The 18,080-nt window shown below is 41.4% G+C and overlaps 1 protein-coding gene across 5 annotated transcripts in view; it reads right to left on the reverse strand.

The window, feature by feature from the left end:
* ASTN1 (astrotactin 1) overlaps positions 1 to 18,080 on the reverse strand; it is a 296,848-nt gene that overhangs the window by 57,282 nt on the left and 221,486 nt on the right. For all 5 annotated transcript variants that reach the window (XM_041750473.1, XM_041750399.1, XM_041750242.1 and 2 more), the window contains 2 exons: positions 13,895 to 13,999; positions 11,491 to 11,679 (listed from right to left, as the gene is read on the reverse strand). In XM_041750473.1, the coding sequence (XP_041606407.1) occupies positions 11,491 to 11,679; positions 13,895 to 13,999 (294 nt within the window). The remainder of the gene's footprint in view (positions 1 to 11,490; positions 11,680 to 13,894; positions 14,000 to 18,080) is intronic.

An 18,080-nucleotide genomic window follows, 5' to 3' on the forward strand; every position in this document is an offset into this window, starting at 1 on the left:
GGAGAGGAAGAGATAGAGTATGGCATTGACTCATGTACTCATTCCATCAGTATTGACCAACTGATGGCTAGATGCTGTGCATGGTGTTACACATTGCTGGAGATGCGGTGGGTGTGGGTAGTGAACCCAGAGATTAGCTGAGGTTTCTCTACAGCAGGCTCTACTTTGTTAGACAGGGGTCTAACAAAAACAGAAAACTGCTAACAAGTTCTCTCTTGGTCCCAACATCCACTTCTGTTGGAGCTTTAGCTGTAAATAGGGCCAGGGTTCCACCTCTGGGTCACCAGAGGAATCAGCATAAAGATGCAGGCAGTGGAGCCAGACAGCAAAGGTTTTGAATCACAGGTAAAAAAGGAGGCTGGTACAGCTGGACACATTCATGAATGTTTTCCCCCTTTGTGGAAGGCACCTGGCAGCTCCTTTGCACTTAAAAGGCAGAAACACCCAGGCTGCTTATCAAAAAGGCTACCCTGGGGATCCTTTTCCATAGAGAGCACATTCCGATATCCCTCATGCCCTACCCCAACAACAACAACAACAAAAAACAAAAAACAAACAAAAAAAACCTCTCTTTCATATGGGCAGGAGAAATTGTGCTTATTTCCTGATCTTTTCCCAGCAAAGAGACCACAACTGGAACTGAAAATGGTTGCGAAAGGATGAGATGTTGACCCTGATTTTTGGAATGAAGATTTGGGCTTTCTGTTCCATTAGCCTAATTAGTAGGTGTTTTGTGACTTGTAAAATATACACTAGTGTTTCTGTGAAGAGCGATATTACCTAGGGTAAGTTTTATTGATATCCCTTTGATATTTTTATCAGTTATTCTTTTGTCCAAAAAATAATGAGCTGAACTGAAAATTTATTCAAATAATTCTAATAACATAGTAATAATAATATGAAGACTCACAATGCATTGAACACTTACAGAATGCTAGACATTGTGCTTCACATATAATTACTGTATTCAATCCTTATCCAATCCTCACTTGTAAGATAAGTACTAATAGCCCTGTTTTACAGGGCATGGAAATTGAGGCTCACAGCCATTAAGGAAACTTCTCAAGAGCCAAAGCTAATAAAAATTTTTATGCAAAATTGCTTGACTTTAAACACTTGTTACAAACAACTACTCTAAACTTCTTCTACTGCAACATCAGTTGAGTTAACCTGTTCAGCCATGAGTCAGGCATTTTTAAATGTTGCATTCTGTTATTAGAAGTAGAAATCACTGGCAGAGTACATAGAGTCACAGAACATTAGAAGTAGAAGAAATTCTAAGTATCATATAATTCATGTTAGTTATTATACAGGTGAGATTATTTTCAAGAGGGTTAAGTAACTTGCCCCAGGCCAGGTGGCTAATGGCTCAACTGAGATCAAGAACACAGATTTCTTGATTCCCCACCAGTGCTTTTTCCTGCCACATGCCACCTTAGAGTAGGACGGGCAGAAGAGACATATTACTACTTAAGAAACAAGCCACTTGGAACGCCTGGATGGCTTAGCGGTTCAGCGTCTGCCTTTGGCTCGGGGCGTGATCCTGGGGACTTGGGATCGAAGGACTCCCTGCATGGAGCCTGCTTCTTCCTCTGCCTGTGTCTCTGCCTCTCTCTGTGTCTCTCATGAATAAATAAATAAAATCTTAAAAGAAAAAGAAAGAAACAAGCCACTCATCCCCGAAGAATGAAAACCCAAGTGATGTCAAGTTCAGATTTTCACATTTGATGTGGAATATGCCCTTGCATCACCATCTATCTTGCAAATTTATATCCAACTTTTTTTTTTTTTCAAAAATAAGCTATTAGTTGTGGAGTGGAGCTTACAATCAGAGATAAAAGTGCTGGTAGATATATGTATTGTGCCTTCTGCTGATTTCTCTTGGGTCTATTATCACCACAGCCATCCCACCTGAGCACTGATCTATAGGTTGGATAAGAGACAATGGGCTAATATAACACTATATGTTGACTCTACTGGAAATAAAAGTTTTAAAAAAAGAAGATGGGCTAAACACACAGGTCCTATCTCAGCTTGTTGAATCTAGGAAACAACAAATTTGGCTGGAAGTAGGCTTTCTTCTCTTCATCTTCCATCAGAGATCCAGGCTCCTCTCTTCATCACAGTTATATTGGGTATCAGACTGATACTTACCAAGTAACTTTATAGGCTCTACTAGAAGCATTATGCTAGAAGCGATGAGAATTTTAAAAAATCATACGCCTTTGCATTTGCTATTTCCTCCATCTGGATGGTTCTGTCCCAGTTCCTTCTTGTCTTTTCCAGGTCTTAGCTAAACCCTATCTCCTTATCACCATCGCTGAGCCTCTCTGTGGCCACCATCTTAATCAGCTCTCAATCCAACTTCTATCACATCACTTGGTTTCAGTTTCTTCACAGTATCTCTCACTATCTGGAATTACTGCTTTCATTTATTTGTTACCTGCCACTGTCTCTCTTCACTAGTATATAAGCTCCATAAAAGCAGGAAACCTTTTGTGTCATTCATCATTAAATGCTTAGTGCCTAGACCAATTTTTAGATATAGAAGGTGTTAACTAAATGAATGGGTAAGCTCCCTTCCAAGAAGCAATCAATCAAGTTGTGAGGGCAAAGCTTACATGTCTGGGGTAGAAAATAATCCAGAATACTATAATTAACTACTAAATTGTATGTATACATGATATGTCACTATTGTCAGGCCCATAATTATATGATGGCAATTTGACATCACTACCACATTTGTCCCATTAACTAAAATGCTAGCACCTATGTTAATATGAAACTCTATAACCATTAGTGGTTTCTACAAGAAAAAAAAAAGGGGTCCTCTTGATATAATAATTAAAAACAAAACAAAACAAAACCTAGAGAATGCTTGAGAAAGGAAGATGAAGACAATGTTGCCTACAGTACAAAGTTTAGAAAAATCACCTTATCACCTTTAGTCCTGATTGCTGGCCTGTTTCCAATTCCCTTCAGTGCCTAAGGGCTTAAGACTGTTCAATTCTGCACACAAGCCTACCGATCAATGGCTTAATCAGAGAAAAGTCCTGGTCCAAAGTGAAAACCATTCAGTCTAGTCCTCTTATCTGTGACACTCCTCTGTGGGGATGACATCAGGACATACCCCCGGAGGCCACTGTGCCATGGCTCCCGCATTAAAGTTCCTGCATTGGACAGGACGAACAAAGATGATGAGGGAACCCATTCTCTGTTCATCTTTGAGACAGGTCTATCACCTAGCTGTTCAAAGGTCCTTGGACTGGCAGCATTGGCATCAAGTGAGAGCTTGTTAGGCATACAGAATGTCAGGCTCCACCCAGACTTACTGGATCAGAATTTCCAAGTTAACAAGATCCCAGGTGTTATGTATGCACAATTAATTTTGAGGAACACTGCCATAGAAGAAAGCGAAAACTACTCCAGCAACTGTGCCATCATCACTAATCATGGCCCCCAAATCCCACAACAATCAAAAATCCTGGAAACTCAAGGTAAAAGGCAGTGGATCCACTGTGAAGTCTAACCAGGGTTGACATCTGGCCTTGTTGCATTCGTCTTAGATCAATGGCCTGGCTTCAATTATGTCCTAGTCCCACCTCCATTTTGTTCACTAACCTTCCTACTGTAATCTCTTCTTGTGCCATTGGCAGGCAAAACGGCATGCAGCCACCTGCAATCTATCTCAGGAAGGCAAGGCATTCTTCTTGTCCTGGCTCTCCCACGGACTAGTTATGTGACCACTTGCGAGTTATTTACACTTTCTGAGACTCGATTTCCTTATCTATAAAATGGGGGAGGGTAAGACTTCAGGATTAAATAAGAAAAGTCTATAACATGCTGTTTGGTTATATTATTCATGATGATGTCTTCCTTCAGCCTACAGATCCAGTTAACTCTGGACTCTGCATCAGAGCCTAGGGACTTGAAGACTCAAAAATTAAACCTCACCCATATGTTAGGAAAGCTTAGCTCCTTTTCAAAGCCTCTGTTTATGATACCACCAGGCTCAGCTTCAGCAGCACCTTCACCAGGCCTGTCTGCCTGGGAAAGCCATAGAACAGCTGTCTCCTCTAAACCCAAATCCCCTCTCTGCTCACTACAGGGCTTTGCATATAGCAGGACTGCAGCAAATGTTTGAGGAATGAATTAATTAATCATTTAAAGAAAATAGCTATATGCCATAATTGCTTTGCCACTAGAGTGCTAACTTCATTGTTGTAAATGTGCATAAAAAGAGCCTTTGGAGCTGGTTTGCAACCCTAGGCTTGTAAAACATAAAGCATTATAGAAACTTACGTTATCACTCTTTGTTGGATTTCTATATTGTGTCCTGAACTTAATCAGATTTTTATGCCATTTACCACAATTATGTAAGTTAGCCTACAAACTGCACCAGCATCAAATGCACAAGAGTGGGTCTCTGCTGACCAGCACTCAGAGACCAGGATCAGAAGGCTGACTGCCAATACAGCTATTGTTTTTGCTTCAGCCATAGCAGAAATTTATTCATTATTCTGGGGAGAGGGACCAACTGAGTCTGTCTAAGGCTCTATCCACCCAAAAACAAATCCATGGAAAGTGGAAAAAAACAAGTCAATGGAAAATGGAAAACATGGCATCCTGTGTGGTGGAAATACAATGCCACCTAGGTGGTATACTTCCTCCTTTGACTCTAATCTAACTTAAGACTTCTTGGAGCTAGAGGGTCACCTAATGGAAAAAGCCCTCAGCTTTGTATCATGGAAGAAGAAGCTGTTCTTCTTAACTTTCCCCACAGAAACGAGGCAACAGATTAGCAACAAACAAACAAACAAACAAACAAAAGCCCAGTGGATTATGGGACGAGAAAGTGCAGCAGAAGAGTTTTCTTATTGCCACTTGTCAACCCACATAACCTCACTGGTGTGTACCAAAGGCAATGGCAAGGAGAGATAATGACAAAGGTCAGATCTAAAGTAACAATGAAAGTGGTATTGGAAAAGGAAAGGAAGAAAGCCCCGAGGAAATCCACTCCTGAATGGAATATTGAAAGAAAGAAAGAAAGAAAGAAAGAAAGAAAGAAAGAAAGAAAGAAAGAAAGAAAATGTACTATGCTTAGCTTGTCAGGTGGTGGATTAAAATTAAGCCTTTGGAAGTTCTTATTTGAAGAAGATTCAATGTTTTTTTTCTTTTTTGGTCACTTCTCTGGAATCTACAGATCTATAGCTCTTTATTGGTTTCTTCTGAAGTAAGAACAAAATAAAGGATTCATTCCTTCCAAAACAGTGGATGCTAATTATATGCCAGGCACTGTGTCAGGGATGAAGACTCAAATACTAATAAGACATGATATTGTTTTGCACTTCCTCCCAGATTTCTATCCAAAGTTCAGCTCTCTGTAGATAGCAATTATACATTTTGTTTTGGTTATTTTAAGTTAACTTTGTAAGCCTTCACTCAAGGTAATGCAAACTTTTCAGAATATATTTTTTTCAATGTGTTACAAGAGTTTGATTGTAAACATGGCACATGTTTATTGTGGGAAAACCAATACAGAAATTTTTAGTACAAAAATAAAAGTCTCTACCCCATAGCCCTCATCTTGGAGCAAACAGACAATTTGTTCTCATATATACACAAATAAAGCTATTTTGAGATTATACACATATGTTTCTCTCTATATAGATATGTATACATACATATACATACTGTATACACACATCCATAAGCATATTTTTAGTGAGAGACTAGAAGATTATATATATATTTATATGTATGTGTATTGGCACATATTTACATATATAATTTTTAAAACAGATGAGACCCTAATATATCTCTTCTGCAATTTGCAATTTGCTCTTGTTCATTTCCCAATGAACTCTTCTGCAATTTGGTTTGTTCATTTCCCAATGGCTAGGAATAGAATATGTCTGGATGGATACATAGGAAACCGGTAGCGATGGTTGCCTGGCTGCCTCTGGAGAGTAGAACTTGATCACAGGGAAATAAGAGTGGGAGGAAGATTTATTTTTCACTTTACTCTGTTTTATACATTTTGAATTTTTAAATAAATAATCTTTTTAAAATAAAAAAGAGGAAAGAACTATGGTAAGTGCTGTCAAATCTATTATCATGGGAGACAGTCATACAAGGGAATGACAAGAGGGGAAATGTGAAGAGCATCACCAAGGGATACGTACAAGGAGCCATAAGAGGCAGCAAACAACTCTGCCCAGAGCATCAAGGGAGGTGTTAGGAGTGGTGGCATATGAGCTTCCCTCATCTGGAAGATCAGGAAGGACGGCTCCGTAGAATGGAGGCAGAACACAGGACAAGGCAGCACATACACATAGTCTCTGAAGTGTGGTAAAGTATCAAAGCCCTCTTCTAAATCTTGATCCTGGACCCAGAGTTGGGGCTTGACATTGGGACAGGTATCATTTAATTGCAAACGGCAATTTATACAGCTGAAGAGGGCAATTAAAAAATGAAAGTAAGAAACAGAAATTGTAGCCAGGAAGACTACTTTGCTAATCTTAAGCGGCTACAGAAAGGGGAAGATCCTCCCAGAAATTAGGCAACTGAACAGAGACATCTGGGAAAGGAGAAACACAGCGAACCCCAAGAGGAAAAGGGACAGGGATCCAAGAAGAAATTTCTGAGACAGAAACTCATTGGTGGAGACCTCAATAAGCATATCTATGGCCTTAGACTGGGGCAGGGAGGGAGCCTCTGAGGTCTTCCACTGTCTGCAAGCAAATGCAAGGGTTGGGATTGAGAGCAAGCAGCCTTGTATCCAAGGGGAGGACACTTGGTGTAGGGAGTGGCCAGTGACGCAGCAGCTGGGGAAGGCAGAGGTGTGGCAGGCTGAATAAAGGCTCCCAAAGATGCCTAGGGCCTGATCTCTGGAATCTGTGATGGTCACCTGTGAATGGCAAAAGGAACTTTCCCCGAGAAGTTTAAATGAGGACTCCTGAGATGGGGAGATTATCCTGGATTATCTGGGCAGGCCCCGTGCAATCCAAAGGGTCCTTATAAGAAAGAGGAGGCAGGAAGAGTCCTGGCAGAGAGCCAGGTGACTCAGAGATCAGAGTGACACACCTTAAACATGGAGAGGGCCACAAACCAAGGAACACAGATGCCCTTGAGAAGCTGGAAGGGGCAAGGAAGGGACTCTGCCCTAGAGCCTCTAGAAGGAGCTACCTTACTATACCTGGAGTTTAGCCACTGAAGCTGAGTTTGAACCTCTGGCCCCAGAACAGTCAGGGAATAAATTTATGTGGTTTTAAGCCACCCAGTTTGTGGTGATTTGTCACAACAACCCTAGGAAACTAATACAGGGAGCAAGGTCACGCTCATGTTGGGAAGGCAGCTAGAAGTTAGTGAAGGACTTCAGGCCAAGGAGTCATGTGGTTAAGTGGTGTTTTAAGAAGATAGTTGTCACGTGGACTAGACCAGAGAGGCAGGAAACTGAAGAAAAGGAGCCACGTGAGGAAGCAGCCTCAGTTCTCATGAGAGCTGATACTGTAAACTCATACAACTTCGAGAAATGGACAGGAAGAGACACCTGTTGGAGAAATATTTAGGTGGTAAAAAAGAATAGCACTTTGTAAATGGGTGAATATGGTGGATGGAGGATGGAGGAGTCACAAAGTGACCCCTCACTTTGTATCACGATCCCACAGCATAGTGGAAAAATGTACTAGTGGATACAGAGAAAAGAGTCGGTGACCACTTAGATCCCCACAGAATATCCAGGTAGAAATGCTCAATACTCAAGGGCAGATGAGGTCTAGAATGTCTGGGAGAAGCGAAGAATTGGAGATGTAGGTTGAGGTGGAATTGAAGAGAATCCCACAGCAACAGTGAAGCTGGATATTACAGAGGAAATTCTGGAAACAAAGCAAAATGTAATGATTTCTTTAGAGGTGTAAGGGAAAAAAAAGAATGAGAAATAAAGACCAAGAATTATAAAGAGAATCTGCAAGAGAATAGAATCAGGGACACCAAGGGAAGACAGAATTTTTGAGAAGGCAGACCTGGTCAAGAGGGACAAATTCTTCAGCAGGCATAGATAAAATAATCATCGGATGGAAAAGTGAACCTCTGATTAAGAAGCCTTTGATTCCCTTCTCCAGAGCTGTTTCTGTAGAGTGAAAGGGGTTGAGAACGAATAATAACAATTTGAAAAGTGAAAAGAAGTTGAGGAAGTAGAGAAAAGATGTATAAACCACTCACTCAGTAAGTTTGGTGGTAATATGTTGAAAGGAAATAGTGGTAAAAGAGTTGTATGTTTATGAAATTATTATTTTTTGTGGGGAGACAGAAGGCTGAGGGAGGAACAATTCAAGTGGCTGAAGGATTGTAAAGATGAAGACACTAGGGATCCTTGGGTGGCTCAATGGTTTAGCGCCTGCTTTCGGCCCAGGGTGTGATCCTGGAGTCCTGGGATCGAGTCCCACATCGTGCTCCCTGCATGGAGCCTGCTTCTCCCTCTGCCTGTGTCTCTGCCTCTCTCTCTGTGTGTGTGTGTGTGTGTGTGTGTGTGTGTGCGTCTCATAAATAAATAAATAAATAAATTTAAAAAATCTTAAAAAAAAAAGATGAAGACACTATTGAATGAATGGGGTCTAAGAGGAAGCAGAGGGGGATGGGTACTGCTGCACAGGTGGAGAGTTTAGCCTAAAGAAGAATTCATTACACTTTCTGAGGCAGGAGGGCAAAGAACAATGAGAGAAGGTAAAAGTCCGTTTAGCAGTAGAGAGGGGAGGCTGGGAAATTTCAATGCTAATAGATCTTATCTGCTCTGTAAAAAAAAAAAAAAAAGGAGAGGCTAATCTTAAGCAATGAGAAATAGAAGTTTATTTTTTGTAGGCTTCAGTCAAACTTACCAAAAGACAGATGTTCCTAAATATTGGTATGGCCAAACCATATAGTGGTAGTATGACAAATAAGTGCATGATGAATGGAAGGCTGCCTTCTGAGGATCTGGCCAAAAATATCCATCTGTGAGTTTTCGTCAGTCAGGCAGAACTAGAGCACTTTGCATGTCTATAATAAAACCCACTTGGAAACCTGCCACACCAGAAGGGCTCTTCCTACCACAGCTGCCGCCACCCCTTCTACCACCACCACCAATAACCACAATAAACAATTGTTGGGGGCTCACCATGTGCCCTGCTCTGTGTTAGACTCTGGGAATTTAAAGTTGACTAAGGCATTAACCCTACCTTTGAGAGATTTTGTAGGGACTTATAGAGAGGAGAGGGCAATCTTGACCCTAATGCCTGACCTGGGAAAACTGCTCACATAAAGAGGGACTTATAAGGATCCATAAACTATGAGAGCTGGAAAGAAACACAAGATGGCATTATAGCAAGATTCCAACAGTGAACTAAGCAAAAGTCACCTGACAGGTGCTAGATACCCAACCCGTAAGTCCTGTGCATTTTCCATTTCATTTCACCCCTAATCAACCTCCTTTCCTTTTCATTCGGTGAGCAATTTTAGGTATCTGATCACAGGTGCAAAAGTAAACAACAGAGGAACCCTTTTTTACTAGGAGGTTTTGAAAGCTGAAGCAGGCAAGAACATATAATCAAAAGACTTGAGTCCAACAAGATGTCACTTTTATGTCATGGGCGGTATAGCCCTCTCAGAATACTTGTCACCACTAGCATATAAATCCCATTCTGGAGCAATCCCTTCAGAGTGCAGACGAGTGGAAGAAAATCTTCCTTTGTTTTACGTATTTATAAGTCTTCATCATCAGCATACTTCATGCTTTTGGAAGAAAAAGAAATTAGTGCCTAGGGAGGAGAAAAACATTTAAGAGTAATATGCAGACCAAACAACAGAAGATATAAAGTCTATGATGCAGAGTAAGACGGGGGGTGGGGTAATATACTTGGACAACTGAAAGAGATCTAAGCAGACATACTAAAATGTTTGAATATCTTCCAAGATCAATAACAGGCAAGGGATTGTATACAGAATACCTAAGAGAACTAAAGTCACCAGTTGGAGTGTGACAAAATGAACTCCTACATGGTAAGAATGGCTTGGGATCAAGATAGGTAGGACACAGTGCCAAGGTCATAGATACATCTCCTCCCTGGGCTCAGTGTTTAACTTCAAGGACACTGCAATGCTCAGGACAGAAGCAAGGAATAGAACCAGGAGTTCTGGGGAAGGTCAGACTCATTTCCCAGCAGTCCCAGAACCTCGCCATCCCTGAACCATTGGCAAACAGAAACGGGAGGAATTAGCCTTTTGGTTCAATCACTAAGCTCTGGCACAGAAATGTAAGAAAGCTGTGCCAGCTGAAACTGGTCTTATCTACATTTGCTTACATGACACTCCTTTCTTGGCAAACTGGAATCGGAACAATTTTAAGAGACTGAAGTTTGAAAGGATGCTAGAAGCCTGTGATTGTGTCTTTGAGTTTAGAGGAATCAGGGCTTGGGGGGAAATGCCTGTAACAATTGGAGCCCAGACACAAGCCTTTTGCTTCTTCTGCAAGAAAATGCCCAGCCAGAAGAGAGGCCCTCATGCCTCTGCTACCTATTGAGCAAGACAAAATAAAAATGTGTGTGGAGCTCAGAAAGTCAAGAGCATCTCAGCATGGAGGCACATTTTCTACCACAGCATTGCTGACACACAGGGTCCCTCATTGCAGAGGGACTCTTGATCATTAAATGTTAAGATGACCTACTTCTTCAGTTTCCATTGCGCTAATTTCATCGCTTGCCCTTTTGCAACTCACACATCCATAACGTGCCCTCATCAGAATGCCATGAGGATAAGCTCAGAAGAAATTCCATGAATGGCAATTCTACCTCAGTTTTGGTTGATTAGAATACGTATTTGCCAGCCAGTACTCCTCCCATACCAGAAGGTGAATTCACAAGGTTTGAATAATTCCAATTTCTTATACTTACTTGGACTGAATACTAACTAGCTATCAAACAGTGGACAAACATTTATTTGTAAGGCTGTTATCCAGAGCTGTATAAACACTTGAGCCTATGGAGATTTCCTCTTTGCACACATCAGTAGGAAAATAAGCCTAAACACAGGGCAAGATGGAGTAAGAAGAGTTTTCTCTGTGGTTATTGGAAAGGGTTGCCAGCCATGGAGGGTGGAGGCAGTACTGCTGGTGGTAGGAAGTAGTGGGGGAGACTGCAACACTCTCTTGCTTCTCCCCCAGTCCATAAAAACAGTTGAATACCTAGCCCTTGCTATGACAGCAGAATGCATGGGGACAGGTAGTTAGAGGACTCTGGCCATGATATCTAACACAGTGACCATACACTTTTGACCTCTTCCTGCACATAAAGTTTCCTGAAACACTCCAACCTCGGCAACTTTAGGGATGGGCATAGAGCATCATCTGAATTAGTCCCTTGCCAACAGACTCCTTTGGTTTGGTCTTATGATTTGCACCTAGACCGCCGTACCTGCATGGGGAGTAGAATCTGCTGATGATCTAGGGACATCACTCACCTTTGCTGATGTCTTCATATTCCAGCCAGAGTCGCCGCTGGACCTGCTTGTTTGGGTACCAGATGGAACAGGACTCCTCAAAGCCATAGATTGCTTCCTGGATGTAATGGTTGCCAAACTGGTCCAACAAGGCCACAAAATCCCCGCGAGATGTAGCCCCGTCCAGGGAGTGGAGCGCGTTGCTGAGGGCTATGGAGAGACACCACCCCAGAGTAAGAGTGAGGACTCACACCTTGGGTATCCGGATTCCCAGGCCATTCAGCCTCAAAAGCAGAAGTGCCTGGATGGCCCAAAGTGACGTCAGAGAGCTGGCTGGAACCATCAGGTGAGCGTTTCCAGTTAGCTAACTCAGACAGTTTAGTTCCTAAGTGAGTATCTCTCAGGCCCGTTGGTTACGTTGTTAACTTCACGCAGGCAGAACATTGCCACATCTAACTCCCTGCTTAAGTCGATGTTGTTTTTTCTTTTTTCAAATCATAAGTCATGACATTAAATCAATTTAGTGAGCTCAAATAATAGCGTTTCAAAAAAAAAAAAAAAAGAATAGCATAGCCTAAAATAGAAACACAAATACCAGCAAGGAACATTTCACATGGTAAAATGAAGTACTGCTTCACGAAATTTCTGTTGTGCTTATGTGGGAGTGTGCATATCTCAAGGTCACAGTGTTAAAAGTGGATTCTAACTGTGGGTAGTGACCAAAAGAGTTTTTGGAGCCAGAATTGCCTCCAGACATAGACACTGGTAATGGGAAGATAATGGAAGAAGAGGAGTGAGAAAAGTCATTAATATACCGCTTATATTTATTTCAGAAAATCACAAGTATATGGGCAGGGAGACGGCAGATGGAGGAAGGGATCTGTTTGCCCCCCTCCCGCCTCCCCAGACAAATCTCCAGGAATTCATTTTTCCCATTTAGGAAAATTACACTGGTAATTCCCATGACCAGTTTTCCAAATCTAATACCTCTTAACCAGGCCGGCTTCAGGCAATCTTCCTCTGTACACACCTGTGTCCTATCAGGACAAGGCAACGCTTGGCCCTGGCATGAGACCCCAAGTGCGGAAGTCCATTTCACCTGTGATGCCACGTGTGGCTTTGAAAGGCACATGGCAGCAGTGCTATCCCCTTGTTAAGCCCCAGTGTGCCCATCACCCGTGCTGCATGTGAACAGGACAGTCTCTACTGCTGCGTTTTTCTAGAATGAGGAGTAGCTTAGTTCTTTCAAGGTTTTTCTGTACCAGCAGGGTTGACTTCAGTAAGATTTCCCACCCTGGGCCCTTCTTGCCAAGAACCCTTTCAGGTGAAATTAAACAGAGTTCTGAGTCCCCCCTGTGTCCTATGGAAATATTCTACATCCTTAATGCATTTTCTTTCCCGATGCATAAAGTTTACCTTTTGTGAGTATAGGTCTCACTTCCTCTCTATAATTTTGTCCCCTACCTTTGTTCTCTCTTCCGTTGGCTCTAAGGCTCTGCCTCCCGATTGCTGACCCGAAGATCCTTCTCCTTGTCTTGCCATCCCACGCCAACAATATCATCTGGTTCTGGTTACCTTCTCATCCAACACAGAGAAACCAGATGCTCGGTGTAACCCTCCCGTCTGCTACATTCTTTAGGTGGAAGGAGGAAGGAGCTGAGAAAGGCTGTCCTAGTCCAAGGGGATGAGGTGGGATGGAGATGTGTACCTATATTAAGGCCTTAGTTGTAGCAACTTTCCCATCTGCAGATTGCACATTAGGATTGCTTCAGTGCTAGGAAAAACTTGATTCAAGGCATTTACCGCTCAAATGTGAAGAATACTTGTTCTTTACAAGGCGCCTTACTGTTCTGTTATGGATCAATTTGTCCTCGTTTTTGGAATTCAGTGCTCCTTAACTTATTAGGTATCTATCTCTCTTATCTATCATCTATCTATCTTTCCTCACTTGCTGTTTAGGGACCATAAACATTGTTTTCTATTCCCTCTCCCCGACCCCTTCCTCACTTTTGCTCTTTTTTTCCTATTTCTTTCCTGTATGAAAACTCTAAAGGATGTTCTTTGCATTTGGAAGGTTTTTATTCTGTCAATTTATAAAAAAGTCTACTTTTGCATATCCTCTTTGTACACTGTGTGACCCCAGGAAGAATGATAAAGTAGGTGTTTATCCTCAGCAGCCCCGCCTTGCCCTTTCCATCTCTTCTATAGTCCAAGATAAAACTTGCAATTTAATCTATCCTTAGACAACGATTGGATTCTGGGTGTTTGCCCTTAAGGGGTGAATCTGAGTGAATAGGTTATGTATCTCACAAAGTGGCTCCATTTTAGGCTGTATTTGCAACAATGGGATCAAAGGCTTGTGCCCTTGGAAAGGAACTCCACGCCCCAGGAGCAAATAGGAGGGACGGCTTGCTGCTGTGCTCACCCTGAGAGACGGCCACTTGGTTGAGTTTGATGTGGTACATCACAGACCGGACCTTCCAGTGCTGCAACACAGGGTATCCAGACACCTCACTGAAGTTCACCATCCCTAGGGACAGAGGAGACGCAGGCTCAGTGTGTGCGATTGATTCTCAGGTCCCAAGCCTACTGGGTTAGCGGGTGTCATTGTGAGAAAACGAGAAAGCATTCTTTGATGGAGAGAATTTCTGGAATCACAGTGACAACAGCTCTCATGTATTGAGCCTTACTCTGTGGCAGACATTTCGCTAAGCTCTCTGCATATATAAAGTCATTCGATCATTGCGAGGTAGGTGTTATCATCTGCAGTTCGTAAATGGGGAAACAGAGGCCCAAAGAGGGTGTTATGGGCCCTCAGCCATGAGGCGGGGCCAGATGGAGTTCCAGATCTATCTGAGACAGGGCGGGGTTCTCAACCATTCTACTGTAATATTCCCTTAGCAAATTTATATGAAACTCTAGGCTTACTGTAACATACACAAGTTTTACTCTCTTTAATAGCTGTAGTAATTGACTCAGCTCACGTACCTGATATTGAGTTTTCTGTCCCATTTAACTGATTTGTGTTCAGTATTTAAGTTTTAATTACTCTGAAGCTGATAATGCTTATTTCTTCTTCACCAGGAGGGACAGGGTCAGCGTGACTCAGTCATTAAGGAGCAGGGTGGCCCTGTATGGAGTGCCAGACACTATAACAGACACTTTATTTGTGGTCTTTGTTTTAACAATGAGAGAACTGAGGCTCTGAGAAGCCAAGGTACTTGCCCAAAGTCATTCTCAATAAGCATATCCTTGTAGCCGCTTAGACATGCGAAAATGGGCTGTTCTTGTTTGAGCATCGTGGAAAAAGAATGGCATCCAATTTGAATTCTAGTCATTACCATAAATATAAAATGCTACAGAAACAAAATAATTAGACTACAAGAAATAAAAAAAATCACCTTGCTAAGTTTAGAAAACCAATTTTAGCTTCATCTCTACGCCTAACATTTGCTGTGTAAGTTATAGAAATAAATATATATGTATGCATGTGTGTATGTGCATATATATTTATATGTAAATATAATGGCAACATGTATAGAAACTTTATGTATAAATATTATATGTATAATATGTATAAATACAATGGTGTATAAATATGTATAAATATTATATGTATAATATGTATAAATACAATGGTGATAATACATACATACTAAATTATCCTGCCATTTTGACCCATGATTTCTTCAGGCTAAATCAACTAATTTAATACATAAACTGGATGAAGAGGGGGTGGATTAATTAGCTGCTTGTCAGCTCTGATCAAATTAGCTGAGTAATTGCCAAATTTCCATTTCCATGTGAATCATACAGGAATAATTGTTGGTGAGGCAAAAAGCAAAAAGGTCAGAAGAGGTGCTTCATGAATCAATTGCTTACACTTTATCTCAGGCAATCAAAGATAAGTTGCTTGAAACTAAAAGAAGGTTTTCAGTACTTTTCTTCTTTCAAATGTTCTTTCAGGGCATTAGGCTTTGTGACAACAGTCATACTATCCCATGCTCTGGCTTTTAACCTTTCAGTTAATTTTAAAAGCATATAAATGAAATTCCAACCTTACAGGATTAACACTCCTCATTAGAGAATAAAATGTGCGTGCTTCATAGAACTATTCTACATAACATGCATTCTCTAGTTACATCAGCTCACCAGCTTGCTGTGATTTCAAGAAGTCTATTAATAAAAAAAAAAAAAAAAAGAGTAGCAAATCCAGTCAATGAAGACTTTTCAGTGTATTGGAAAACATTCCCTTTAACAGAGTTGTTTCCTAGCGGGAACAGAGATGGGCAGGAAATCAGGAAGCTGGAGTTCTAACACCAGCAGTGTTGCTAGAGGTGTCGGGTCTCTGCTGCCAGTCGCTGGCTGAGTTCCTCTCTGGCTACCTGGCTGGGGGAACTTTTTATTGCCAGTGCTGTCATCTGCCATGTGACAGGCTTAGCTGAGGTGACCTCTTGCTTCCTCTTCAAACCTGAGATTCTGACCAGCTCTGTGACTTTGGACAAGGCAACTCATATGTTCCCACTTTCCTATCTGAAAAGTGGCGATACTGGAACTCATCTTACCTGCTTCACCGGTAGGCTGCCAGAGCCCAATAAAGTTATAAGCATAAAAGTATGTTGAGAAATAATAAAGCATCATATACATGCATGGCTTCTCTCATTATCATCTGCCTCATCACCGCTAATTGTGTAAACCGGCCATTTCTTCATAGATGCTTTTATTATAAATTCCTAGGCTTTAGTTCAGAACAACAGAGTGAAGAAGAAAGAAAGAACGCAGGATGTCAGGGGTAGGAAGGGATAGCAGTGTCCCATGTTCATCCACGATGAGCCAAGCATCTGAGCCCCATCACTTAGCCCCTGAACAATAATCCTACTGCGTGCATCTTGGCTCCGCCATAGTCAGGGAAACAGTGGAGGTGTTTGTTCTGTGCCTGCATACCAATAATATGTCCATTAGTTAGAAAGGGGTATTTTAAAGTATATGTTGTCATAGACTGTGTCATAGGATTCTTTCTCAGGGTGCCCTTGACATATAGTCAGCTCTAGTATTTTATTTTATTATTATTTGGGAATACATTTCTCAATGACTCTTTTTTATTTTTGAACAAAATATCTCTATGTTTTCTCGAGAAGGAACATACTTTCCCCTAACTATGCTTGGAAAATAGAATGACTGAATAGAGTTCTGTGCAATAAAGAAAGGAAGAAGGAGGGATGGAGGGGGAGAGAGAGAGATAGAGAGAAGGAGGGAGGATTGCTCTCTTCTGTTATTTCATTTGAAATGTCATAATGTATTATGCCCAAAAGTTTTAAAAGTCTGTTTTCTTCAGATGAGCCTGAAGTTCCAGAGAGATCAGAGCTCTAAATCTTCACACAAATTTAGTAATGATGGCATCCATCGGCCTATGAATGTGGCCAGCAGCTTCCTCTCTCTCCTTAGTCTGCCTCCAGATTCTTCTTTCTCTCAGCTGAGAGACTTAAAATACAAATAGACAACAGCCAGATTGCATATAAAAAATAGAACTCTGACCCATAATCTGCCACAAAAAGCCCAGGAAACCAACCTATTATCTACAGTAACCAGCCCAAGAAGCTAGTTTACTGTCTACAAATCACTTAGAGAAGTCAGGCCACTATCTCCAGCAATCAGTCCAGGAAGCCAAACAATATGCTCTGTAAAAATTGGCCCAACATAACCAGTACTTGATTGATAACTGACAACTTTCCTAGTTTTTGTTCTTGCTTTCAACTTAGGTCCAACCAGACAAATATCTAAACATCTACCTAGAATGCCTCACTCCTAGCCAGTTGGCCCACCTACATGCTAATAGCCTCCAACCAGAGACCACCTGAAGCACTTGCTTCTTTCCTCTAAAGCTTTCCTACTCCTTTTCCTATTCCTCTGCCTGCCTTCAGTCTTGGCCAAAATGCAAGTGGTGGTGGCGGAATCCCATGCTCTAGCAAGCTCTGAATAAATAGTCTTCACCTGTTTTAATTTGGCGGCTCTTCATTTATTTCCACACAACTTCTAACCCCAAAAAGGCTGGTGAAGCTCAGAGTTCTTAACTCTTATTTTGATGAAGAGGGAAGCACTCAGCAAGATAACACACATAAATCAATATTTTCCAGTATGTTTTCTTCAAACCAATAATTCTGAAAGATGGAAATAGTTATTATGTGTAAAAGGATTCTCTAGTTAAATAGGTTTGGGAATTGCTGGGTTAAGTGAAGTAGAAGGGATTTCTTCACTCCAGGGCTTCTTGGGACTTGTCTCTCTAGGCTAAGGTGTTACAAATTGCTGAGAAGTAGATACTATAGTTTTTCCAAATGTATTTAAATAAAGAACCTATTTATTAGTGGAGCACTGGCTTTCCATGGGGGGGGGGGGGAGAAAAAAAAAAAAACATCACCATGCTTGTAAATTGTAAATGCTGAGATTGAAGATTCTGAAGATCACTTTAGCTCTAAAATCTTCTCAGCTTGTAGGTTTATGGGGATTATGACCTATAATAGCACCTAGTGCAGCATGATACGATATTCTCTATGTGATTCTCAGGAAAGATACAATTAAAATGTTACCAGAACTAGAAAGTTAATATGGGAGAA

The sequence above is a fragment of the Vulpes lagopus genome, chromosome 1 (genome assembly GCF_018345385.1).
Source record: "Vulpes lagopus strain Blue_001 chromosome 1, ASM1834538v1, whole genome shotgun sequence".
Taxonomy (NCBI): Eukaryota; Metazoa; Chordata; class Mammalia; order Carnivora; family Canidae; genus Vulpes; species Vulpes lagopus.